This window comes from Triturus cristatus, chromosome 9 (assembly GCF_964204655.1).
Source record: "Triturus cristatus chromosome 9, aTriCri1.1, whole genome shotgun sequence".
Classification (NCBI taxonomy): Eukaryota; Metazoa; Chordata; class Amphibia; order Caudata; family Salamandridae; genus Triturus; species Triturus cristatus.
In genome coordinates, this window is record NC_140592.1 from 1,210,745,612 (window position 1) to 1,210,773,341 (window position 27,730).

The window sequence follows — 27,730 nt, forward strand, 5'->3', positions numbered from 1 at the left end:
ATAGATTCACATGCATCCCCTTCTCCTACCCCTTTTCTGCGAGGCTACTTTATGTTTACGCTTGTTGCTTAGAAAATTTGAATTGCAGAACTCTGTTGGAAATGGAGCTTTCATTTATTTCACCTCATTCACAACAGTTCCGGCCATATGATGTGGAGAGAGGGCACGTAAGTGTGTTTGCTATACCAATGTTAAATGAGTGTATGGGCAGTTTACACAGTGATTAATGAAGGTTCCCAGCTTGATGATGGGGAATAATGTAAGCATGTGAATCTATGAAAAATGCCAAAGTTGCAGGTAAGTAACTTATTTCTTCACCTTTTTTTCCTGTCTATTCTACAGCTCCTTACTTCGGTGTTTGACAGCAGCATGAAGACGTTTGGCGTAATAGACAGTGATCCTTTTGACTGGGAGAAGAGTGGAACGGATGGCTCTCTAACGACAACAACAACTTCTACTACCCCTCAGCTGCATACCCGTTTGACCCCTGCTGCCATTGGGTACGTGATTTGCTTTTAATTGAGTCGCAGCAGGTGTTACAATATACTGCCAAATAATTTCTGTAGACGTTTTTGGGGAACTAGGATAAGGTTTCATGCTCTGAAAAGGCCCATTTACTGAATGAGAAAGCATATTTTTACAATTGGTTTGTGATGGGCTAAGGAAGACTAGTATATGAACTGCTCCGCCTCTTTTCTGGCATTTAGATGACAGTGTTTTAGGTGTGCTGTCTGATTATTATGAATTAGCATTACAGAGGAATGATGTTTGTTTTGCAGATGATTCTCTTTTAAAATGTATAGATAAGTCATAGTGCTAAGCTGAAGTAGGAAATGTTTTTCTCTGACAATACTAAAACAAACAATAAATGCGATGATGATGATTTTTCTGGTTTAGATGGCGAGTGTATTAGAAAGAAGGCAACCACCAGTATCCGGTTGACATTTCTTTCTGTTAGTACAGTCTTGGCATGTATTGTTATAAGTTCAGTTGATCAAGTTGCAGATAACAATGGATGTGGTGTGCCCTTCAAGATGTTTTAGCTGCATAATTAAAATACAAGTTTGCACAAATCAAATAGTTAACAAAGGGTTTAACTTCTTACATGTCCTTTCTCACAAATTGATACCCCTACAATCCCATTCCCCACCACCCCAGAGTTTTCTGAAGCAGATGCAATCTAATGCCAATAGGTGGCTGGCACTAATATACTAGCAGTCTGAACTAGTCTAACAAGTCTATAAGCTCACCATTCATTTGGCAACACTTAAGTTTTGCATTTCTCTTAAAAAGCACAGTAGATTACTACTCTTTGGTAAATTTCAAATGGTAAAGATACAACAACTCTTTGCAAAGTATATCAAACAATGCATTTTTTAAATTGTTCACAAGACATCATATTCTAGGAAAGTGTGTGTGCAGAATAAGGTACCACAAATTGATGTTTAGTTTCATCGTAGTGGCACCTGCCAGGGGTAAGATCTAAATCTTGGGGACATCGAGGTCTAGCAATAGCCCTCTGTAAAACATGTTTGCTGCATATGTATCTGTAGATCACATGCTGTACTTACTCCTACCATCTTGAGATGGACCTTTAATGTTATCATTTGTTTTTCTTCAAAGAAGGAGTTTCAGTTTCAAGATGAACCCAATCCAAGAAAACTCTTCAGCACTGATGGGACAGAAAGTAGGCACATTACTCAAAGATGCAGTACCAGGACTCTACTGAGCCCAGTGTGGCGCTGTGTCCGAGCTTCGTTAAGCGCATTGACGAAGCAGGAGAGCCTTCCAGTAGCCCCATAGGGTCATTTAGAGCAGAGGCCCATTTCTATAGTTCCCAAAGACTCCTACTTGGTATATACAGAATGTCCATTGACCCAAATGAAACCTGCACCCAACGCTAAATCCATGCTTTAGGTTTCAGGGATCAATGCTGAGGACCAGCAACAAAAATCCCAGTCTCAAAAAGACACATCACCTACTTTCACAAAGCATATGTCCTCCAGAGAGCAACTTAGAGCGTAGTCTGTACTCCACAGAAAGGAACACATCGTGCCTTGTCCAAAGAACCTCCTCAGGAAAAAGCTCAACAGTCAGCGCTGCTGCTTGCTGTGCTTGAGATTGGTCGATGCTGAAAGGCACCCTTTATGCAATATGACACTCAAGGTCAAGGATAGAATTCTCAAAACTGAGAAGAAGCAGATCACACTTTGGTGCCGAAATCAGTTTCCAAGAAGTTCAGTCCACAAGGCTGCACCAGGAAGATACTGAAGAGCCAGAGGGTAGACTAAAACACGATATGTTCATTGCATGCGCTGCTGGAGATGCACATGCTCTGCATACTCCTGCCATCTAGTACTGAGCCTGGATGTTTGCAACTTCTTTTTCTTCTAAGAAAACTGAATCACTTGACCTGTTGTGCCTCCACTCTTGGTCCACAATGCACCCACACACTGGCTCCACCTCCGATTGTATTTTTCCGCCCTAGGGCTCTGTCGTTACTTCAGCTGCCAAGCGATAACACACCATTTCTTTCAACTCAGTTCCAGAAGTTTACCTTTCAACAGCATTAAAAGCAAAACTACAGTGAAAATCTAGCTGTCCACAGCACCAGAACTTCGGATCTGATGGTCGCCAACCATTACTCTTTGATGCATCTGGGCCACATGGAGCAGAGAAAGAAAAAGCCAGGCCCTCTGGCATCCTGGTATTCTGGCAGATAAGGCAGAGGAGAGCCCAGAAGCTGTCTTTTCCAAGGTTTCTGGCATCAAGGTGTAGTTTGAGTTCCTCAAACCAGCAGTGTTGCACACAGGCCTGAAAACCAAGTCAATGTCAAACCACTTCACAGAACCTCAAGGTCTGTCTCGAGCTCCAAAATGCACATTGATGTAGACTGAGCCCCACAGCAGCAGGGATTGAGCATAAAACTTGAAACAACACAAACATTTGGGGGTTCCACTCCTCCATCTGGGGTGCCGCAAACTCAAGAGATTTGGTCGATGCTTGCAAAGTCCCCATCCCAATCCCTTCACGCGTCCATGCTGTCTCTGCAATGAAAACCTGCACACAGCAAAAAAGTCATCGCTACATCAGCCCCAAGGTCCTGAAAAGCCACACTCAGTGCCGAAATCGACCTAAAATACATCTCAGCAACCAGCACCTATTCCAAACTCCTTCGAAGCTGAAGTCTGATATCACAGAGGGGTCCATCTTGGAAAAACTCTTGGAGGTCCTTGATGGAAATCAGAAAAAGCTCTTCATCTACCCGGACAACAGCAAACTACTTGCCAAACCTTCGACTTGAGAACTCAACAGGTTCCAGAAAAAATGCTGGTTGGCCTTTGAGCAGGAACCACAATTCGACCCTTCCACACTTCTATAACCCAAAATGGAGGTCAGGGATTCGGCCACCAGCCCTACACCATTTCCACCACAGCCACCTATACCGTTTCCACCATCACCACTACTACCCCAACACTGGCTCAGAGCCAGGAAGTCCTTGCAATCCACAGAAACTCTGTGAAAAGCCATTTATGTCAGGTTTAGGGTCTTTCTTACCAGTCTCGAGGCGTTGAGACGGTTCCCGGCTTTGGTTCTTGTATGTCCTGGTTTGGCTGAGATAGGGGCGGCCCCTTCCGGTAGCCACGGTGCTGCCGACAATGAAAGCCTAAGTAGCCAGTGCCCTCCAGAAGGAGTCCCGAAAGGAAAACCCCGTAGGGAAAAAACCTCTGATGTTGATGATGAGACTGCAGGAATGAAGGAGAAGACAAGGAGCCAGAAAACACTGGAAGACCAGGAGCCCAAAAAGGAACCAGTAGAAGACTGGAAGAAAAGCTGGAGCAGAAGGCGCAAAGGGAAATAAGCGCCAACGGAAGGAAGGAATTACCAAAAAAGGAGCCAGGAACCAACAGGAGCGAGGACACACCAGCAGGAACAAGGAGTGTTGCAACGCAAGGAAGGAAAGGTTCTGATCCCTTAAATAAAGGAAAAAAACGGAAGTGACATACAGGAGCAGGCAGTGACATACAGGAAGTGACATACAGGAAGAGACAAAACAGGAAGGAGAGGTGTGGCCATCTTGGATAGGAAGAAGAGTGAAGTGCAATAATATGGCCCCCAAGGAAGGGGATCACCAGAAGCCCACACCAGGTGAGTGTGATGTCCCAAGGTGCCTCGGGAAGCAAATGGGCCACCGTGCAAGTATGCGGCGTGCCCGAAAACCAACAGGCATCGCGGGTGCTTTCCGCTACGCCATTGAAATTGCCACAGCGGGCCGCGATGCTGTACCGCGGCGCCCCCCGAAGAGGAGGGAGGGGCACTGCGGGCTGCACAACGGCCGGCAAAAAGGAAATGGGTAGCGCCGTGGGTCGCGAGTTGGCCCGCGACGTAACAATTTGGGCCCTAGAAAGTAGACGATCCCTGGGAGGACTATGTGGCAGACCCACAAGATGACTCAGATCTTGAGCCCTACTCTATAACACCATCCCCACCAGATGATAGTACTACCATGCAGTAACACAAACGGCTGCACAACATCGTCAGGTGAAACTATACATAGTACAGGACTCGGATAACTTCCTGGTTGAAACCCTATCCAAGACTGAGCATGCGCTGCATTAAATCCCCATGCTGATGGGAATGCCACTGATAACTTTAAGGAGCCAGGAAAGGCTAGGGTGGTCACTTCCTGAGTGAAAGAACTACATAACCATGCCCATGATGCTGTGGCTTTTATTTGTGGACAAATTGTCCCTGTCTCCTTTCTTGTTCACACCACCTATAAAAGGGATTCAGCACAGACTACAGAAGGTGCCCCTCTGCCTGAAAAGGATCTGTCACAAAGAAGGATCGGTGCCAGAGTGAAGGTGGCCCAAAAAAATGAATATTTGCGGAGGAGATGATTGAGGGTCAGAATATTTTATTTGCACCAAAACAGGAGAAAAGAAAAAATCATCAAGATAAACGTCTTTGGACTTCCAGGGCAGATTTCCTGGTTGGGATGGTCCCGTCTTCACCAGGGCTTCTCCTGGACTTGGGGTTGGGCACCAGGTGCTCTGCTTCACAGAAGTTGGTAACCGGCGTAGGTGGGAAGGAACAAAAAAACAAACACAACACCGGAATGAGTCGCCGGGGAAGTGTGCACTTCCAATCTCAAGGGACTAGGAGTGAGGGAAGAAGTCACCTATAACCGGCACCAAGTGAGCCCCGATATGACCTCCCTCTAAACAGCGCCCTTACCCCTCCCGTGTCCCATGAACCCCTGTAGTTCACGGGACTGTAGCCACCCCCCTCCTGGCTGGGCGAGACGCGATCCGGTTGGCCTCCCGGCTTGACGTCTTTGTCTGCGGCAGCAGCCCTCGCCTCTGTGTCCTCTTCTGTAACCGCTCGGCTCGTTTCAGACAATGTTCCGCCTCAGTCTGCTCCCGCTGTCCACGCCACGAACTCTGCTCCTGCTGTGCACGCCATGAACTCTGCTCCTGCTCCGGGGAAACCAGCTTCTGCTCCGTGAGAGAAGTTCGTCCCTCATGTTTTGTCCGCCTGCTCCTCTGATAGGCCAGTTTCCGATGACATCAAGGGCCACACCCCCTGGGATTCCGCTAGAGGTTTATTCTTAAAGGGCTCCAGCCCTCCCTGTACAAAGGGTGAGATGGTGTTTATGAGAGACTTGTCAGTGTCGAAGGGCAACAAAGTCCACAGTTCGTCATCAGACTCGTGACAGGATCCTAAGCAATTTGACTCCACTGGAAGCTGACAGTGCTTGGCAGAGTCATGCATTGGTGCATTTTGAACTCTCTAGGGGCGACCGGTGCTACTGGGAGGAGGTTTGAGGAGCTTGTGAAGCACCTTACAGGGGCCATTGGTAAAAGGCGACAAGAGTTAGATGCTGATGGGAAAACCACGAGCAATTCCAACATTAGATGCGTCCTCGATACAGAGGTTAAGGCCACAAGGTGTATTAATACCTTCATCCTCCTCCACAGGCATACCTGACTTAGAGTGTCAGGGTTGAGGCTAGAGATGCAACAGCACCTTTGAATGTCCATTTTGTTGGGGAGATCTGTTTGGCTTCCTAGTCAGCCAGATGCTTGAAAAAAATCAGTAAGTACATCGACAGTAGCATATGAATGGATGCTCTACAGTCCCAAATTCTCCTTCTGCGGTCAGCAAAGCAGCAAAGGTGCAAATCCAGGGTGCTTTGGTCCGAGACCCCCGTACCAGGGGACCTTTGAATTCCCCCAGCAACTTAGGGGGGACAATAGGGGAAATTGGTGTAGAAAACGGCGGAGGTGGCTCCATAAGGGGCGCCTCAGTTGAAGATCAAGGATACCAGCCAGGGGAAGACTGAGGCACTTACTAGCTCAGTGGGAAAACACAGACTAATGGGGTCTCTGCTTTCTGTGTATATGGTACTGCCTTGAATTCCACACACCCCATCCCAGCATCTCACCCCGCCGTCACTTACTAAGTTCATTCCACCTTCACCTTCTGGAGGAAGGAATTTGTGTACTTTTAGCAAAGGGCACAATCTACCAGTATCTGCACTCCAACACAGTGTAGGGTGTACTCCCAGTACGTTTTCATCCCCAGAAGAATGACCGGCTGTTGAAGAGGTTTATTCTCTCTAAACACTTTCAGATGGTCACTCTACAAGACAACTTTCCGCTGCTACACTAAGGTGACTTCATATCAGTGCTGGATCTGAAAGATGTGCACCCAACACATAGCCAATATCTTTGTTTCATAGTTAAGTGGACAGCACTACCCGTTCACAGTCTTACCCTTCGGAGTTACTACAGCTCCACAGGTGTTTACGAAGAGCCTAGCTTCAGTAGCAGCACACCTGAGCAGATATGCCACACATGTTTCCCATATTTAGACGACTGATCAAGATAAGCAGCAAACAACATTGCCTAGCATACACTCAAATAGCAGTGTCTCTATTTCACCACCTATCATTCACCATCTATGCAAAATAAAAACGCAATTTTTTAGCCGCAGCAGGTTCAACTCTTCTTCAGCTCAGTCTTCAATGCGGTAAAAGGCAAAGCATACCCCAACAAATGGAGGCTAATGCTGCTGCCCTTTTTTAGACACACCATCCCATTACATTTCAAACTGTCATGAAACTGTTGATTATGTATGGCTTCATACATAATGATTGCATCGTACACCAGGTTACACTTACACCCTCAACAAGAATGCCTCTCAAGGCAGCGGATACAGGCGTAAGGACACTGGCAAGATCTAGTGCTGGTAATGACCAGGGCTCAGCACTCTCTGCTTTGGAGAAACAGACACAGCCTGTCGCGAGACAAGCCCTTTCTGGACCCCCTTCCGCAGGTGACCATCACCACTGACGCATGTCACCTGGGGTGATAAGCTCACCTCCACAAGATAACTGTCCAAATCACCTGGATACCATAGCACCAGGGATGCCACAAAAACTACATGAAGCTCAAGCTATCAGGCTAGCCCTGAAGGCATTCCTCACACTTCTGAAGGGGGTAACAGTACTAATAATGATAGACAACATGACAGCCGTATTCTACATCCTAAATCAGGGCAGCACCCACTCCCCCTAGCTCTCTGATTTAGCTCAGCAGATTTGACACTGGGCAACCTGCTACAATATGAATCAGTTGGCAGAGTATTTGGTGGGAGTGGCGAACAACTTTGCGTAGCTGCTGAACAGGACACATCAAGAAACCCACGAGTGGCAATTCCACCCACAAGTCCTTCACAAGTACTTCCAACAGTGGGGGACTCCAACAATAGACCTCTTTGCCCCTGATGAAAACACAAAATACATAAACTTTACCTCCAGGTGCTAGCACCCACAGGCTATTGCCAATGCAGCCTGGATGAACTGGTCTGGGATAATTGACTACACTTTTTTGCCTCTGCCCTTCATTCCCTATCTGGTGAGGAGGATAAGATCGGTGTTCATGACCCTCAGCCCAGTGACACCAACCTGGGCGAGACATCCTTTGTATTCAGTGCTCTTAGAGATGTCAGTCAGTCAGTCCTCACACAAAGTTGCTGCTCAGGCCAGATCTTCTCACTCAGCATCAAAGTCAGCTCAGACACCCAGATCCCAAACAAATGAACCTTGCAATCTGGCACCTGAGTTCCTAGAGTTTGGTTACTACAGTCTGCCATAGGAATGCATTGTATTCCTGGGGGGTAGCCTGAAAGCCCACTATTTGTGCCTGTTATGCTGCTAAGTGGAAAAGGTTCATGCACTACTGCATTACCAAAGCAGTTTGATTCCCTTAGTCACTATTCAGGAGTATGTTTCTTTCTTTCTGCATTTATACAAGGCAGGCCATGCCTACATCTCTATAGGCTTAGACTTAACTGCATGTGCAGCATATCTTCAAAACAGGCAGCACTCTTTGCTGTTTAAGATACCAGTCATTAAAGTCTTCGTAGGTGGTAATACCTCCAAAGATACCTCTTGCACCTGTGTGGAACCTCGATGTGGTCCTCACATGACTCATGGGGTCTTCTTTTTGAACTCCTACACCCATCTTAACCACCGTTCTGGTCTTGGAAGGTGGCTTTCTTGATCACAATCACCTCACTCAGGCACATTAGCGGGCTTCATGCTCCTCAGCATTCCATCCTGATGTCCAGCAGCACCTCAATGGTCTGCCGTTTGGTGGACGTCATCTATTAGGACCTCAGGGGAATGATCTACTGGGCAAAATAATGACACAGCAAAAGCAATGGGTGTCCTAAAGCACCAACAACATGCAACAGGTTTCCGCAAAGCACAAATCTGCCCACATAAACAGCTGTGCCGTGCCAGGCTGCCACACCAACCACAGCAGCCCTGTCTCTATACCAGCGAGCCATGCAAGGGTAGCATTCTGAAGGAAGGTTTTGTGGCAATTGTCGTTCCAAGGCTAAAGGTGCACAAGAAACGGCACCTCAGCCACCAAACAATGCCCTTCCTCTCATGGCCACTGACCACTCGATACCTCTTTGGGGAAGGCTGAGGTTATACCTTCTGTATTGAGATGACATAACCTTGGATTGGTCCGTGTTATGCATCCTTGCCCACAGCTACTGCTTGGCGTTTCACAATACCTCTCTTCCAATCCTCCTCTCCCGCCCCTCACAAAATCAACAAGGTCCACCTCAAACTCTTGATGGAAAACGGGCAGGCATTTTTACAAAAAGAGGCAATACAAATAGTGCCAACACATCAAAGGGGAAAAGGAGCGGGCTCTCTCAAAAAGGACACAATCTTGAGCCTGATCTTTGACTTGACAGCCCTCAACCGCTACATCACTTCCAATCAATTCAGGTTGGTCACTCTGCAAGATGTCATCCCACTCCTGCCTATGGGAGAATATATGGTGGCATTCAACCTCAAAGATGCCGCCTTTCACATCACCATATATCAGGTACTTAAGGTTTATTTTAGGTGGAACACATCAATTCCAAGGCCAACTACAGCTTCCTGAGTAGTTGACTTATGTCTAACTTTAGTGGCAGTGCACTTGTGACACAGCCAGATTCATATGCTTCTAAACCTGGATGACTGGCTAGTAAAGGGGACAAGTCAACCGCGATGCCTTAGCCATACTCAGTGGGTCATTCCCTCTCACCACAAATTAGGCTTCAGCATAAAATTAAAAAATACACACCTGGGTCCACAACAGACCCAGGCTTTCCAGGGCCACACTCAATGGAATCGCAGGAAAAACGTACCCAAGCGATTAGAGAGTGATATAATTTCATTGGCTGATATAGCTTTACCAGATGTTGCATTCTCTAAAAGAGAAATTACAATTAAATTGTTGGGAATAATGGCATCATATATTGTTGTAATCCCTACACAAGGTTACATGTGCATCCTTTTGCTGGCATGTCTGGCTAGACAGTGGTCACAAGCAACTTGGAACTAGGAGGATCTAGTGTTGGGGGGAGATTTTTCACATAAGCTCAGTGCTTTCCACAAGAGCAACTCCTCCACATATCATATGTGTTGGAGCTCATGGAACTGTAATTAGCTCTTTGGGCTTTCCAAAAAAAAAAAACTTTAAAAGAAAGTTCTCATAATTTAAACAGAAAATATGGCTATCATGTAAGACATACAGAAATGCAGGAATGCGCACTCTACATCTGTCCAAGTTTGCCCAAAAAAATTAGCATTGGGAGTTCCACTTGCAGGCAGAACATCACTCTGGCGTGGACAATGACTTTGCTGATTTTCTCAGCACAGAAGAAGAACTGTACGAACTGAAGATCAGATGCCAAATTCTCAGTCTGAAATTCCACCATTTTGGAACTCCAACAATGGACTTCTTTGCTGTTGCTTTGCCTCCAGATACCAATGCCCATGGGCACTGAGCAGTATTCTATAGGTAAGTGGTTTTGGGATATTTGCTTGCGCTTTCTCCCTATTGTTTCCCTATGTGGTGCAGAAAATGCATCAAGCACCAATTACATTAAATTTCATTACCCAAAGATGGTCACATCAGCTCAGCTACTCTCTATGTTTAGAGATGTGTGTTTATCCGCACAAAAAACGACAACTCTGTCCATATATGACACTTAAGGACATGGCAGCATTTTATTGCTTCGAAAAGGCTCTCGCTCACAGTGCTTTTACTGCAGGAATATCTGGCCAATTGAAGTTCTTGATATCTTGCCCCCCGTGTGGTACGGAGCTCTGAGTATCTGTAACACCACTGAGATTAAATGTTACGAACAAGACTGCTGAGACAGTGCTCAGTTCCATTCAGTGCACAGTAGCAGCAATGCCCTCAGGGCCCAATTTACAAATCTAACTCGTATCGAGTGCTCACCTTCAAATTGTTCAATCTTGCTTCCTTAGCTGTGCGCATATAGTAAAAACAGAGGCGGCTATCTTGTATTGGGCACTGATGTATTTGCCACCTGCCTCCTTCAGGTCACTGTTGCCAAAATTGGCCATAATCATAAACCTACCCGGACAATACCTTCTGGGAAGACACCTCTTGACTTTTACTTTTGTACAATAGCTATTTATTTATTTATTTATTTCTGGTATTTATAAAGCGCGACACTCATCCCATAGGATATCACGGCGCTATAAGAAAAAGGGGGACTATTGAGATTTATGCAGAGGGAGTTAGTTTTTTGGAAAGAGGTGGGTTTTTAGTTTTTGCCGGAACTGTAGAAGGTTTGTAGTGTGTCTAAGATCCATGGGTAGCTCGTTCCATCTTTTGGCCGCCAGATGTGAAAAGGCTCGTCCACCTGTCCTTGCCCTGAAAATGCGCTTTGGTTTTGCCAGGGCTGAGTTATTGGACCTTAGGTTCCTGTTTGGAATATAGAATTCGATTTTACCTTGCAGGATTGTAGGGCCTGTTTTGTGGAGGGCTTTATGCGCGTGACAAAGTATTTTGAAGGTGGCTCGTTGACGCATTGGTAGCCAGTGGAGTTTTCTTAGGCATGCGGATGCCGAATCTCGTTTGCCTTTGTTGCATACCAATTTGGCTGCCTGGTTTTGTAAGACCTGTAGGCGGGAGAACAGTTGCTCATTCATCCCTTCGAATAAGGCATTGCCATAATCCAGGCGGCTGACCAGAAGGGCCTGGGTGATTGTGCGCCGGCAGTCCAATGGGATCCAAGAGAAGATTTTGGCCAGGAGTTTCAAGATTGCAAAGCCTTTGCCCCAGAGTATGCGTACGTGGTCTTTCATGGACAGTGCGTCGTCCATCATGATGCCAAGGTTTCTGGCGTACTGTTTTGGGGTGGGGGCTGTTCCCAGTGACGATGGCCACCACGTATCGTTCCATGATAGTTTGGCTCCTCCGAACAGTAATATTTCAGATTTTCCGGCATTGAGTTTAAGGCAATGGTTGCTCATCCATTCTGCCATTTCGGAGAGACAACTATGTAGTTTTTTCTTAGTTGTTGCCAACCCTTCGTCCATAGTCACTATCAGCTGTGTGTCGTCGGCATATGAACATATGCCGATGCCCCACTTTCTTCCAATGTCGGCTAGAGATGAGACATAGACATTAAAGAGAGTGGGGCTTAGTGAGGACCCTTGTGGGACCCCACAGCCAATGGGACGGGGTTGTGAATGGAATTGACCCATATGCACTGCTTGGGTGCGGTTACTTAAAAATGATTTGATCCATTTTAACGCTGTGGCTTGTATTCCTTTACTCTGGAGGGTTTTTAGTAGGCATTCGTGCGATACCGTGTCAAACGCCGCTGACAGGTCTAGCAGTATCAGAGCCACAGATCCTCCTTGGTCTGTGATGCATCTGACACTGTCCGACACTGCCAGCAACGTTGCTTCGGTGCTGTTGTTTGCTCTAAAGCCAGTTTGGGTGGGGTCCAGGAGTGAGTTGTCCTCCAAGTATTTGGACAGTTGTGAGTTGACCATTTTCTCCAAAGCCTTGGAGAGGTAGGGGAGCTGGGAAATTGGCCTGTAGTTCTCTGGGTTAAGGATGTCGGATCCGGCTTTCTTCAAGAGGGGGCTTACAGATGCGTGTTTTCAGGATTCTGGAAAGGACGCAGAGGTGAGGGACTGATTAAAAAGTTTGGTGATGAGGGGGCAGAGTGTTGGTACGATTTCTGAAAATACAAAATGTGGGCAGGGGTCTGCAGGAGAACCGGATTTAATTGTTTTGAGAACCGCTAACACCTCCTCTTCGGAGAGTGGTTGGAAGTTGGTTAGGCATGGGGAGTTGCCTGCGTCTAGATAGACGTTATCTTTGTCGGATGTAGGCGAGTTTTCGTCAGGGCTGTCGGATGGGGTAATGATATGGGAGGAGGTAAAGGTAGAATAAATTTTGTTGATCTTTTCAGAAAAGAAGGTGCTAATCCGTTCGCATGCCTCAGTTGAGGGGGTGAGGGTTTGTGAGGTACTGGATGGATTGCTAAGCTCTTTTACGATTTTGAACAGCTCTTTAGCGGAGTTGTGATTATCGTAAATTCGTTGTGTGAAGAATGCTTTTTTTGCATCTCGAATGGCAGAGATGTATTGTCTCCGCTTAGTGATATAGTTAGCTCTGGTTTCGGAGTCTTTAGTTTGTCTCCATTGGTGTTCTATTTTTTGACATTCCCTTTTAAGGCTTTTGAGGATGGGGGTGTACCATTTTTCATTGGTGGATGTTTTTGTCCTTATTTCCCGCGGGGGTGCTAGTTTGTCCAGCGTTTGGCGGATGCCGGTTTCTAGCAAAACGACGTTGTTACAAATAGGTGAATCGTCTGGTAGGGAGACTTCTATTTCACGGAAGTGATTTTGGAAGTTGGAGTCGTTGATCAGTCTCCAGGCTCTGTTGGTGGTGATGGGGGTAAGTCTAGTCTTTGCGGGTTTACCGGGGAGTTTAAAAGAGAATGAAAGCATGGAGTGATCGGACCAGGACAGGGGGAGGATTTCTTTAATGCAGGTCGACTCAATGCTAGTAAAAAGGAGATCCAAGGTATGCCCTATGTGCGTAGGGCCCTCGACCAGCTGTTTAAGTTGCAGGATTTCCATGTCGTACTTTAGCTGTGTTGATCCAGGGGCATCGGTGTTTTCGTAATGGACGTTGAAGTCCCCAATGACCATGTAATTTTTGTGTTTCAAGCACGATGGGAGCAGCTGGTTCAGTAATTTGGCGCTAACGCTGGTTTGTTGTCCTGGCGGATTATAGACGACTGCACCTGCTAATATGATAAAATTCTCTGCGAGAATTTTAAATGATAGTAGCTCATGTTCGGGATAGACAGTAATTGTATCCGTGAGACATGTTAGGTGGTCCCTGAAAATCACGGCGACTCCACCTCCTTTCTTTTTGCCTTGTCTGTTTTGTGTGATTATTTTATATTCAGGGGGGAGGGCGTTGGCCAGGTCTGGAGCACTGGCGTCGGTTAGCCATGTTTCAGTGACAAAAACCAGATCCGGGCTCTTAGATGTTAATATGTCCCAGATGTCTAAAGCATGTTTGGGTAGAGATCTGGCATTGAAATATAGGCATTTTAGTTCCCGCTGGTAACTGGTGGAGAGTGTGTGATGATCCGTTGGGAGTTGGCCCATGCTAGCCCATCGGCATGAGCGGCATGAGATAGGTCCATAGGATAGACCAGGGCCAGTTTGAATGCATGGGAGCGGTTTGACCGCTATGGTTGTTTTGTTAAGAGCTAGCAGTTTGTTGCGGTTATTCTTCATTGCTGGCTGATACTTGTGGGTGCTGTGTTGGTGCCATACTGTTTCCACCGGATGCCTGCTGAGGTATATTCACGTACCATGCCAATATATGTCTGGATCCCCTGCCTACTTAAATTCAGCTCCCTACACGGATGTTCCTTTTCGACAATGCCAAGTTGGGGCAGAGGCAGCCTTGGTTAGCTAAATCTGGGTCGCCTCTTGATATTGTACCAGCCAAGATTTCTTCACTGCTATCCACTCAGCTTGCCCCATCCATCTGCCAAATATTAAATCTATCTCAAAGTGAAGGGCATCTTCCACTAGAGTAGATGTTGGTTTAGGTAATCCCTATTCGCCAAAAGGCAAATCTCCCAGCATCGGATCTGTCCAACTACCGCCCTATCTCCCTTCTTCCTCTGATGAGCAAATTATTAGAAGGCTATAGTAACAGAAACTCACAGAATACATAGAATCTATTGGTTGTCTGGACCCTTCACAGTCTGGTTTTAGACCTATGCACAGCACTAAATCAGCACTGATTGTGGTAACAGATCATATCAGATACTCTCTGGATAATCAGCCTGTGTTGCTAGACTTGTCTGCAGCTTTCAATACACTGTCACACCGTACAATGCTTCAAAGATTGGAGGGGATAAGAATTTGTGGACAAGCTCTATAATGGTTCACTAGCTTTCTAACACGCCACAAGTAGACCATTAACCTAGGACCTTTCCTTCCTATATCATTGAATTGACCAAGGTAATGCCTCAGGGCTCCTATCTTAGCCTTACTTTGTTTAACATATATGTGGCACCCCTTGCTAAGATTATCAGAGAATTTGGTTTCACCCCCATTTCTTATGCTGACGATACCCAACTTGTCCTATCTTTTAATAATAGCACTCTGTCCACTAGTGCTCGGATGGCATGAAAGCAATCTCCTCTTGGATGACAGAAAACTTTCTCCAGCTGAATGCTGGAAAGACTGAGATTATGCTCTTTGGCAATGCCAATACACTTTGGTTTGCAGAGTGGTGGCCCGCTGACTTGGGCAAAGCCCCTATCCCTAAGACAGTGGTAAAATAAATCTGGGTGTGCGTCTGGTTCCTTCCCTTTCCATGAAGGATCTGGTGGTGGCTACCGCTGGCACCTGCTTTCATATGATGCGTATCTTGCATAGAGTATTCCCCCTCCTTCCATTGTCTTCGCAAAACCCTGGTTCAGGCATTGGTCATCAGTTGCCTGGACTATTGTAACTCTCTTTTGGTTGCAGCTAATGAATCATTACTGAATAAACTTGAGGTGGTACAGAACACAACTACTTAGCTAGTCCAGAATATGCCACTCAGGAAGGCCTTTCTCCTCCTTTTGCAACAACTTCACTGGCTCCCCATTCGCCAGACAATTGAGATAAAAATTTGCTGCATAGTACACAAAGCCTTAAATGGCAAAGGACCCAGTTTTTTAACTGATAAACGTATCCCCTACCAGCCTGGTAGGTCCTTACATTCTGGTGAAAAATCTCTCCTTATTACTCTCCGCTTTAGTAAATCCCATATGGGAGGTAAAGCCTTCTTTTATCCCACCCCCCCTGTTATGGAATCACACACGCTCTAAACTTCGGAGGTTTTCAGATCTCTTGCTCTTTAGCAAACTCCTTAAAACCGAACTTTTTGCAACTAATTCCTCTGCTGACATGTTCCTCGACTTGGCCTAGGAAACCATCTTGAAAGAACTTCCAGCCCTACAAACACTGGTCTTCTCAGAAGAGGAAAATACCTCTACTATGCCGGTAGATGTCACCCTGATGGGAGCTGCCGTCACAGCCTTTAACACTCGGCTATCGAAGATGGAGAAACTGCTTGCAAAAGTAGCGAATACACTGACAACCGTGACCTATTTGCAGCAATACTGCTGGTATATACAGGCAGAGATTATGAAGTTGGAGGCCAGAAATAGACATAATAACTTGAGATTTACAGGGATTCCATAGTCCTTAGAAAAAGATTACATTATGGCCTTTAAACTCCGCTTTGTAACTGAGTTCACAAATCTGAACTTTAACCTACCATTGGAATTGCAGATAGCCCACAACATCCGATCTGAGAAAGACACTGGTGTGGTTGAGATGTGTTCTTCCTCGTCTTCTCTTACTGCACGTGTAAGAGCTTGGTGGGCATCTTTCTTACATTCTATATTTCAGGGAGGTAACCATGGAGAGAGACTGTGGTTCTTTTTACGGACACATACTTAACTAGTTTTATAAGGAATAGATCTGAAGTCACAAGCTCACAATAATTCACTGTGTGTTTGTCACTTCGTAGCAGCAGGCCACCACAGTGGGGTAAGGGCTGTGTCCCCTGTCTGTACCCATATTCCCCTAACTTCCCCTCATATTCCCCTAAATCACACCTCATAGCCCCCCAACTGTCTGACCAGCCTACACAGCTCCCATAGTCTCACTATTTTGGGGGGCTCCATCAGGGCTGCACAGCCCTACTAACTATACTTTAATAAGCCCAACAGCCCCTGCTTCCCCACCAGGCACACCTGAAGGGACTTAGTGCTCATCGTACTCAATGTAAATGGGTGTACCCATTACATAAATTAAAATTAAATATACCATAGTTACTTCACAATACCAGGCCGGACATCCCACTGATTCATGAGACAAACCTCTCCCAAACTAACCAAAATAGAGAAGCTTAGAGGGGGCTAGTTTGGTGTGAATATCGTGCATGTTAAAGTTCCCAACAAGGAGCATTGAGTAGTGCATCCATCTAAGGCCTACTGTAAAAAAGGTGGTCACTATTTTGATCCGAAAAGGACTCCCTATATGTGCAACCCAGACATAGAAAGACCCAGAGGGACACTTTGTGCTCATATAAATGACCAAACAACACCACATAGTTATTTTGGGTTCAATTTACGCTACACTTGGTGATAAAGGTGCTTTTCTTAGGGCACTGCACAGACTTAGTCTATGTTTTTCACTTGCTGAGGTACTAATTAGAGGGGATTGGAAAGTAGTTCTAGATCCTTTAATAGATAAGTCAGATCATCATAGCGTGTCTCGCTCCAGAAACAGACATATCCTGGGTGACTTAAGATGGATCATTCCTTATAGACGGCTAACCTACCCGACTGTTCTGTAATACACCTTCACCTACTGCACACCCAGTACATGTACCTAAATTGACATAATGCGAGATTCTGTAATGTGTAACCAACAAGCACAAGCTGCCCAGAGGACTCTGGAACAAACAGTGAAGTCCCTTACAATGCAATGCACTACAACCCCCTACAAGAGACGTTAGGTAAGCTCCGAAAGGTGAATAGAACCTTGACGAGCTATACACCTCCAAAGATGAAAAAACATATTTAATCTGAAACAATGCTGTTACTGAGGAGAAAGACACCACATATTGACCTACCATGTCAGACTATTGGAAGCCTCCCATTCTATAGTGGCGATACAAATTGACCAGTGTCAAATAGAGATGCAGCCATTAGAAATTCTTTTGAACTTATACATGTTTTATAATCCCTATGCTCTGTAGAACTTCAAGACACGTTGCTAGCTAAAGATCAGTTCTTTCCCACGTACGACTGCCATTGACCCTTCCAGAAATAGGTCAACAGTTGCAAGGAGATATCACAGACTAAGAAAAAGGGCAAGTTATAGACTACCTTCCCATCTCTTATACCCTAGGATTGGATGTTTATCCCCCTGAGTATTATAAGATGAACAAGCAATTGGTGGCTCCTCTCCTGTGTAAAGTCTTTAAAGAAGCGGAAACAGGTAATCTACCCCCTTGGGTGGCAAATATAGGCAACATTTAGTCAATAACAAGGCACAAATCCCTTAAATTGTACTAGGTAACCAGTTACAGGCACATATATGTCATGAATATGGACATAAAGATACTGGCTAACGTACTTGTGAATAGACTGAAGGTGATCTAACCATTGGTAATACACCCTGACCATGTAGGCTTTGTACCACAGCGCTCTTCGATGGCCCGCTTAAGTTCACTTTTGCATATTTTGTCGCAAGTGCCTAATGTTGAAGATGAAAAGTTGGTGATCTCTCTCTGCACGCAGACAATGCATTTGATGAGGTGAAATGGAGTTATGTTCTGGATGCTGGCATGTATGTGACTAGGACCAGAATACTTTGAAAGTCAAGTGTCTATTCTGGAATCCCACATGATGTATCATGCAATGGCCGTATTTCTTGATCTTTTGACATACATAGAGGAAGGAAGCAAGGATACCTGTTGCCTCCGCTACTGTTCATACTTGCCCTAGAGCCACTCTGTATTAATTGGGCGAAATGCAAAGTCATGCCGTTAACTAGATCACTTGTGGTAGCTGCCTTGGGGCCCCACACACCATCTGCTAGAAAATAACAAAATTAAAATACTTGGGGATCCTTTTGAGTAACCCTCTAGATAACAAGATAGAAGGTCATTTGTGCCCTATATTGGACAGGGAGCAATGTCACATGATGAAATGGTCTACTGTTTACTTCTCGCTCTGGGGAGAGGCCTGAGTAGTGAAAATGAACATAGCAACCTGTCTTAATTACGTCTTTGCAATGTTGCCCCTCCAAATCTCTAGGAAAATGCTAACGGAATTATCCACAATGATGAAGCTGTTAGTGTGAGGAGAGAAGAGGCCCAGATTAAAAAATTGACAAACCTCATGCCGACATGGAATGTGGAGGGCATAGACTGTTGCACTTTGAGGCATACAGGTTATTCTTACAAATAGGGCAAACCTGTTACCACATGCATAATACCTTAGAAAAACCACGTTGGGTAAAGTTAGAAACACATTGTCAGGCAGCATAGGAGAGAACAGAACTTTGTAGACAAATGATAAGAGATGGCTAGTCTGCAGCCACTTACTATTGAATGCTATGTTTTGTGCTTAGAAGAGAGCATATACCTTATGGGGCACACTGATAGCTTATTTCATGAAAGGGTGACGGTTAGTTTTTATATTGGGAGCAAGGAGCCGTACTGGCCTGTTGTACTTAGGAGAGGGCTAGTATCAATTGACAAGCTTTCCAATACAGGAAAATCATTTGAGGAAGTACAGTGCCCCTTTTTCCTATACCCACTGAAAATACAGGTCCTTTGCTTTTTTATAACCCTAAATATGACATATCATGAAGTGTTTTAATAGCAGTCTCTTTTTTTCTAGCATTATGGTAGGTTGTGCCATAAAATGTGGATCACTGGAGTGCAGCACAAGTGTAATTTAATAGTATATTTTGTAGCTATGGTTCTATTGTTTATCTTTTTTACATAGTCCTAGTCCTATGTTCAAACCCACTTCACCCACACTTTTGGGACATTTCTCCTATCTTGAAAGGGGACATGAGTACTTTGCACAGTGACGTGTAGAATATCAATTTCGATGCCTGGGTGTTTGCATGACCCAGCCTGAATACCAGCAGTCCACATGCCTGCCAGGTTACTTTGACCTCAGAGCCATCTTTATACAGCAGTTAAGTAGAAATGTAAACAGCTTGCATAGTTATCGCAGTTTGTTCTTCTACTTCAGTTGGACTTTTACAGCTTCCTAACATTTTATATGCTCGCTTGTTCCAAAGGGCATGTGCTTTAAAGAATGTAATCTTTGTGGATTACATTTTTCTGAAGTTGATGCCCCTAGGTCTTGGCCAGATTGCCTGGAGTCTAATGACACCCTGCATTTCTTATTTGTAGGATTCCTTTACAGCCAGAACGTTAAAAAATCCCTTGACTAGACTTCTTACAAACTGCTGAATAGTCTGTTGCTAAAAAGCATATTGTGATCTCGCATAACGTAGGCCTTCATTCCTGTGTTATGTGCATTCTCCACAGTCTTTTTTTAAAACTAGGATGCTTTAATCGGGTGAATTAAAGTATTCAGTGGACAAGATCCTCATTCATGAAGCAGGAGGCTGGTTGGAGTCAGAAGAGGAGGTCGAGCAGGTGCCTCTACAAAAGGGCGCTATAGTAACATATGGTTGTTGAAAAATAATTCAGCAAAGTTGTATTGGGCAAGGAGATTACACTGGTAGCGAATAAGAATAAAGATGCGACAGGCCGCTTCACTGAGCCTAGATAATAGCAGGAACTAGGGATGGCAGCAAGAGCAGAGAATCGCTGCTGGTGTTACCATTCCAGGTTCCAACCTCCTGCACAGAAGGCAGAATATGGTTTAAGCTTAACAAAATAGAGACTTGAGGTATGAGGCTCCTCTCCAGAAGTGACTATGTCATTGACCAAGAATTGGCCAAAAAGACACACAAATTTGGCTCTAGGATGAGGAGCATGGATTTACTCACATTGGTCTTGTTGAGCCGTTGTCCAGCCCTCTTGTGAATAGGGGAGCACCCTCTAGGCAAAACCTCCAGTCACTGAATGCTTAGGAGGCTTTGAGTTGTGCACCAAAGCTTGGCGGCTTCAGTGTCTTCCAAATAATCAGTAATGTACAGGCACAAACAGATTCATTATTTTTATGGCTCCTCTTAGAACTACAGAGTAAACAAAATTATGTCAGAGGGTGAAAATTGTCAAAGCTAGGGTCTGGCATTCAGTGTGAAGAATTCTTTAAAAGCAGAAGCCCAGCAAGAGGGCTTAAGTTCGAGACATATGAGCTGTAGATCACATGCTGTGCATAGATCGCCATCTAGTCTTGGGTACGAATGTTTGCACTTTGTTTTTCCTCGTAGAAGTCTTTTCCAGTCACGAGGTAGGTGACTCCTACTTTCGGGGAACAGAGGTGTAATCCCTCTACTTTCTAATTCCCAAAAAGGACGGCTCTCTCAGGCCTATATTAGACCTCAGAGAACTAAATCTGTACATTCAGTCGGAACATTTTTATATGGTAACACTCCAACAAGTGTTCCCCTTCTTCAGCCTGGCGACTTTCTCTCTACGCTGGACTTAAAGAACGCTTACGTTCATATTCCAATACACCCTGCGCACCGAAAATACCTCAGGTTTGTGGTAGCAGGGCAACACTATCAATTCAAAGTCCTTTCATTCGGAGTAACAACCACACCCAGGGTTTTCACAAAATGCTTGCCAGTAGTCGCAGCCAATCTAAGAAGACAACGTATTCATGTTTTCCCATACTTAGACAACTGGCTCATAAAAGCCAACTCGGACAACAACTGTCTACGCCACACACAAAAATTGTGCAGTTGATCCACCAGCTAGGATTTACTGTCAATCTGTCCAAATCCCATCTCCAACCATCCAAGTCTCAAGTATATCTAGGAGCTACTATAGACACACAAAAAGCTCTAGCATACCCGACTCCAGCCAGAGTCCGTAATATACTAACCCTGATGTCTCAGTTTCAGCCTCAACACTCCTTACCAGCTCGAGTGTTCATGCAGTTACTGGGAATGATGGCGTCTTGCTTAGGGGACTATGAAATTGCAAGACTTCAAATGCGTCCCCTACAGGAATGCTCAGCACGTCAGTGGAACCAAGCTCACGGTCAGCTCTCAGATCCAGTGTTGTTAGACGGCCGCACCCATCGCTGTCTGCAGTGGCGGAACACACAAAACCTTTTAAAAGGGTGGCCCTTCAGCAACCTGTTCCAAAACGCATCACTGACAGGTTGGGGAGCGCATCTCCAAACCCACACAATTCAGGGCATTTAGAGCCTGCAGCAAAAATAGCTTCATATAAATCATCTAGAGCTGCTATCGATTTTTCATGCGCTGAAAGCTTTTCAAGTACAGCTAGTACGTAAGACTGTCCTAATTCATACAGACATGACAGCCATGTACTACATACAAAAACAGGGAGGGGGGACACTCTCTCCAGCTGTCACAGCTAGCACATACCATCTGGAAATGGGCCATACTTCACAAGATATATCTCCTAGCAGAACAACTTCCAGGAGTAGACAATCAAATGGCATATTTGCTCAGTTGTCAGACACAGGAAATCCAAGAATGGGAAATACACCCTCAAGTTCTCCTCCCATTCTTCCAAATGTGGGGATTCCCACACATAGACCTGTTCGCCACACATTTAAATGCAAAATTCCCAAACTTCGCGTCCAGGTATCCACACCCATTGTCCAAAGGCAATGCACTATGGATGAAATGGTCATGGATATTTGCTTACGCTTTTCCGCCTTTCCCACTCATTCAATGAGTGGTTCGGAAACTCAAACAAGCGTCCCTGACACTAATCCTAGTTGCTCCCACTTAGGCAAGTCAACCTCGGTTCACAACCCATTTTGGAACTCTCAGTAGGTTCTCACCAAAAATTACGTCTTACACCCATTCTCCCCACACAGAGCCATGGAGACATAAGACATCCAGACCCTAGTCAACTCAATCTGGCGATCTGGCTCCTGAAGTCTTAGAATTTGGCTATCTTAATCTTCTGCCAGACTGCATGAATATTATCAAAGAGGCTAGACGTCCTACCACAAGAGCCTGCTATGCAGCAAAGTGGAAGCGGTTTGTGATAAACTGTAATAACAACCACATCAACCCGCTTGATGCTTCTGTACAAAACATTATATGTTATTTGTTACATCTACAACATTCCAAATTGGCGTACACGTCCATACGCTTGCATCTGGCTGCAATAGCTGCATACCTCCAGAATAGACAACATCTATCTCTTTCTAGAGTGCCTGTTATCAAAGCCTTTATGGAGGGACTCGAGTCATTCCACTGAGACATCCACCTACTCCAGTGTGGAATCTCAACATTGTACTCCCCAGACTAATGGGTCCACCCTTTGAGCCATTGCACAAATGTGAACTGAAGTTTTTCACATGCAAAGTTGCTTTTCTCGTTGCTATCACATCACTCAAAAGAGTGGGTGAGCTTCAGGCATTAACTATAGAAGAACCCTTTTTACAAATGCACCAAAATAAAGTGGTACTAATCCTAAATTCCTTCCTAAAGTCATTTCTGCCTTTCATAGCAATCAATTTGTTTAGTTGCCTGTGTTCTTCCCTCAACCAGATTCAGTGGCAGAACGTGCCCTACACACATTAGATGTGAAAAGAGCATTGCTTTATTACATAGAAAAGACAAAACCTTTCCGTAACACAAATCAACTATTTGTCAATTTTGCTCCACCACACAAAGGCAATCCCATATTAAAATCAGGTATTGCAAGGTGGATAGTCAATCGCATTCAAATATGCTAACTAAAAGCAAAACTAACGATAACAGTTCCCCCTAGAGCACACTCTACACACAAATTGAGGGCTTCTATGGCATTCTTAGTGAATATATACCCATAGGTGACATATGCAAAGCTGCAACATGGTCTATACCTCACACATTCACAAAACACTATTGTGTAGATGTGTTAGCAAGACAACAAGCTAGAGTGGGCCAGGCAGTTTTACGCACACTATTTCAAACCACTGCAACAGATACAGGTTAGCCATCGATTTGGGAGATAACTCTATGTAGTCTATGCACAGAATATGATCTACAGCTCATATGCCTCGAATGGAAAATGTTACTTACCCAGACTGCGTCTGTTCTTGGCATATAGAGTTGTAGAGTCATATGCGCCCACCCGCCTCCCCAGGTACCTACACCTGTTGCAATAACATCTTACTTAGATACATGCATTCATGGACATCTCCTTTTACTACTCTTACTAACTCCATTATCACCCTCTGCGGGAAAACAATCTGGAGTCGGTGCCCATGCGCACTATCACCGAAAGGCGGAGTCACCTACCTCATGACTGGAAAAGACTTCTTCGAAGAAAAAGAAAGTGCAAACATCCGGACCCAACACTAGATGGCGATCTATGCACAGCATATAACTCTACAGCTCTATATATGCCAAGAACAGATGCATACTCGGTAAGTAGCATTTTCCTTTCATCACCCTTCTGCACAGGAAGTGACTTCACTAGTTTTCCGCCATAACGGTCTTTAAAAGAAGAAGCCAAGCAAGAAGGCTTATTTCTACCATCCATCTGTACAGGAAGAGACATCACTCTGCTCCCCTTTCAGGATCTACTTAATGGCTGGCACAGAATGGACGCATGCAGCAAGTGCGCCAAAGGCAAGCTCATCTGTGGCCATCCGTACCTAGCCCGGGCCCCATGACAGGAACCTTGGTCCTCTGCCCTCCTGTCGCAATCATGCTGTGACCCTGTGTGCCTTCAAACCCGCTGTTCCTCACTGCACAACACAACACAGAGGGAGCATTCTCCTGCCCTTCCTGCAAGTTTTCATGCACTTATTCCCAGTGCCAACAGCACACAGCACCCCACTCTCTCGCACAACCCTTCAACCACCCACACAACACTACGCTGACATGCATGCTCCTCAACACACACTCACTCATCTGACATGCCACAGACAGCCGAGACCTGCTGTACAACAATGACCCTGACCTGCTTATTCCTCACAGAGACTTCGCTGAATCCCAGCATCTGCACCTGGCATCGCCACAGCCATCCCCCGGCTACAAGATTGCCAGACAAGTCAGACTTCACAAGATTGGTGGCGGATTTACCATCATCCACAAGAACACCACCAGCTGTCCCACATCCATAGACATATCATCCTCCAACATGGAACACCTAACTTTCAAGCTCCACGTCACAGCCAACTTCACGCTAAGCTGCACTCTCATCTACAGACCACCGGGACTAAACATCAACTTCACCAACACTATCACAGACTTTGTCGAGCCACTCACCTTCGATGCTAGCAGTTACATCCTACTCGGAGACCTGTATTTCCACCTGGAAGACCACACCAACTCCAACTCAAGGGCACACATTAAAGATCTTAAGAGCCTGGGCCTCGTACTACTAGTAAGGGGACCTGACACATCCTGCACCCTTTTATCACCATCTTCGAGAACATCCAAGTTGACAAGTCCACACCAGTCCCCATGGACAGATAATGTCCTCGTTAAGTTCAGCATCCCTGTTCTGGTCCAACGCATAAGCACTACCAGTAGACCAGCTCGAAGCGAATCACTGACAAGAACTGGAACGCCGTGGTCAACACCCACTGACCCAAACACAGCAACAGCCTCCCCAAAGCCATCAAGAATTTCAACAGTTGGATCACCTCCTGCGCTGACTCCCTGGCCCCTCTCAAAAACAGCAATGGTAAACCGAGGAATTCAAACTGATAACTGGAGCACAAATGGAGACTGAGCCAGGACAATGCAGACAGGAGCACATTCATATCTGCCCTAAGACGCACCGATCTGCCACGATCTGGCAGACCACTTGCTAGTCAGTCAGTACTGTCCCCGCCTCATGCTTCCATAACCTGAAGATGCTGAGGAAGTTTTTCAAATTGCTACCAATCGGCACCCGGAAAATCGTCACAAGCAGGCTGGACTATGGGAAAACCCTCTATGCCAGGATCAACAAAAATATTCCGGAAAGCTGCAGTCCATTCAGATCTCTATGGCTAGAATCACTCTCAACCTCCCCCACTGCACTTGCATCATAGCACAACTGAAGGATCTCCACTGTCTCGCCATTAACAAACAAGCACAATTCAAACTCCTCACCCACACTTTCAAGGCACTACATAGCTAAAACTGGCCTAGTATACCTCCAATAGTGCTTCTGCTTTCACAAACCTTCCAGGCACCTCTGCTCATTCGGACTCCAACTTGCACAAATACCACGCATATGGAAAACTAATTCCGGCAGTTGAGCCTTCTCTTGTATCATTCTTAAAGCATGTAACAGTCTGCCGTCGCACATAGGAGCTTCCTCTTCACTTCTTGAATTACACAAGAAGCTGAAGACCTGGCTCTTTGCCCTAGGTGTGACTAGACTCGCGTCTGCTCAGCACCAGGATACCATTCCGGGTAATAGTGTGCTCTACAGATCTATATAATATCTAGGATTTGGTACTGGCATGTGACAATACCGGACCATATGCTACAAATCCATGGAGAAATAATTAAATACATGAACATACATGAGGCTCTTGGAGGGTGCCAAAAACTGCTTTGCACTTTTGTCGTGGATTGCAACTGCATCAAGGAGTACCACAGGCAAAAAACAAATGTTACGGCTATGAAGACCTCTTGGAGCGCGTCCAGTGGTACCTTCGTAGAACCTTCAGTGTCAGTCTTAATAGAGAACTCAGTGTTAGCTCATGAGGGGTGTGGCTACTTTCTTACTGAGTAGCATTTATAATGGTTGTTCATGTTCATTTAGCAGGCTTGGTTCTCTTGCATACTAAATGAGGTTCAACTCTCATAACATGAACTGTTTTAGGCAAGTCATGCAGAAGAAAATATTCTTCCCTCTTTACATTTTTTTATCACTGGCATCTTTTTTGATTGTGTGGTCCTTTCTTCTTTGACTAGGTTTATTTTAACTTCTTTTGACTTTCTCCAAAAAAAGGAATAGACCATACATTTTATATTTCTTGCAATGTAGTTAAAAGTTCAGGTTCAATGCCACAAACTGGTCAGACATTTCAAATGGACAAGCCCTCCAGAATGCCTTTAATTATACTGAGACAGCCTTGTGAATTTATAGAAACATCTTTCAAAGGAACACATTAGAATTTAATGAATCTTCAAATAATATTTTCATGTACGATTAAGGGGTATCAATAACAACAAAAGATCTTACATTGAAATATTTTGTAAAAAAGATGTTTGTATATTAGCATCGTAATTAAAAATAAATAGTAAGTAATCTCTGGTTATTCATATTGCTAGCTTTTTTTACAAACTTACCAAATTGTTTTCTTCTGCAGTATTTCATTGTTCACTACTTTTTTATTCAGAATTGCCAACGCCACCCCCATCCCTGGAGACTTATTGCGAGAGAACACAGATGAAGTATTTCCTGATGAGCATCTTAGTGATGGGGATAATGGCATCCCAATCGGAGTCTCTCCGGAGAAGATACCTGGGTCACCTGGTCATCTGCGTCCTCAAGAACGAGATGTTTGGGAGGAGATGGATGCCAACAGAAACAAGATCAAACTAGGGCTCTGTAAGGTAGGCAAACTCAAACTGTACAGTGTTTTTGTTATTGTCTTCCCTTTCAGAAAATTATCTTTAACACTTCTCCAGTACACTTAAACAAGTCTAGTCACACATAATACGGTTAATAATGTAAACATCATATTGGTTGTGGATTCCCCACTTCCACCACTCTTACTCCTCCCAGTTGTGAAGCGTGAAATATCTGCTTGGTAGCAGTCAGCCTTTTATTTCCTCTAAATCCTAATTGCTGTGATTCCCATTTAGCCAAACGCCTCCCTAACAACCACCTAACACAGATTTATTTAAATTCTTCATCTATACATTACAAATTCCTTATATTGTACTGTCTTACTAGTTACTGTCAACATGTGCAAAGGTTTGTCTTTAATTCATTAATAAAATAATGCCTGAGTCACTTTCTCATATGTGCTTTTGGAGTTACTCTGAAACTAGCTGCAGGCTCCCATAGTAATTCTTGATAATGTATTAGTGGTAATGTTATATTCCCAGATTAGGCCCATGTAGCGAGGCAGCGTATTTCTTGCATTATTTTAGAGTATAACATTTCAGCTGTGAACTTTTGCACGCATTTTCATGCTC

General features: G+C 44.9%; 1 protein-coding gene across 3 annotated transcripts in view; it reads left to right on the forward strand.

The window, feature by feature from the left end:
- Window positions 1–27,730, forward strand: part of TTBK2 (tau tubulin kinase 2) — a 536,541-nt gene that overhangs the window by 374,698 nt on the left and 134,113 nt on the right. For all 3 annotated transcript variants that reach the window (XM_085627231.1, XM_085627232.1, XM_085627233.1), the window contains exons 11-12: window positions 343–500; window positions 26,926–27,142. In XM_085627231.1, the coding sequence (XP_085483357.1) occupies window positions 343–500; window positions 26,926–27,142 (375 nt within the window). The remainder of the gene's footprint in view (window positions 1–342; window positions 501–26,925; window positions 27,143–27,730) is intronic.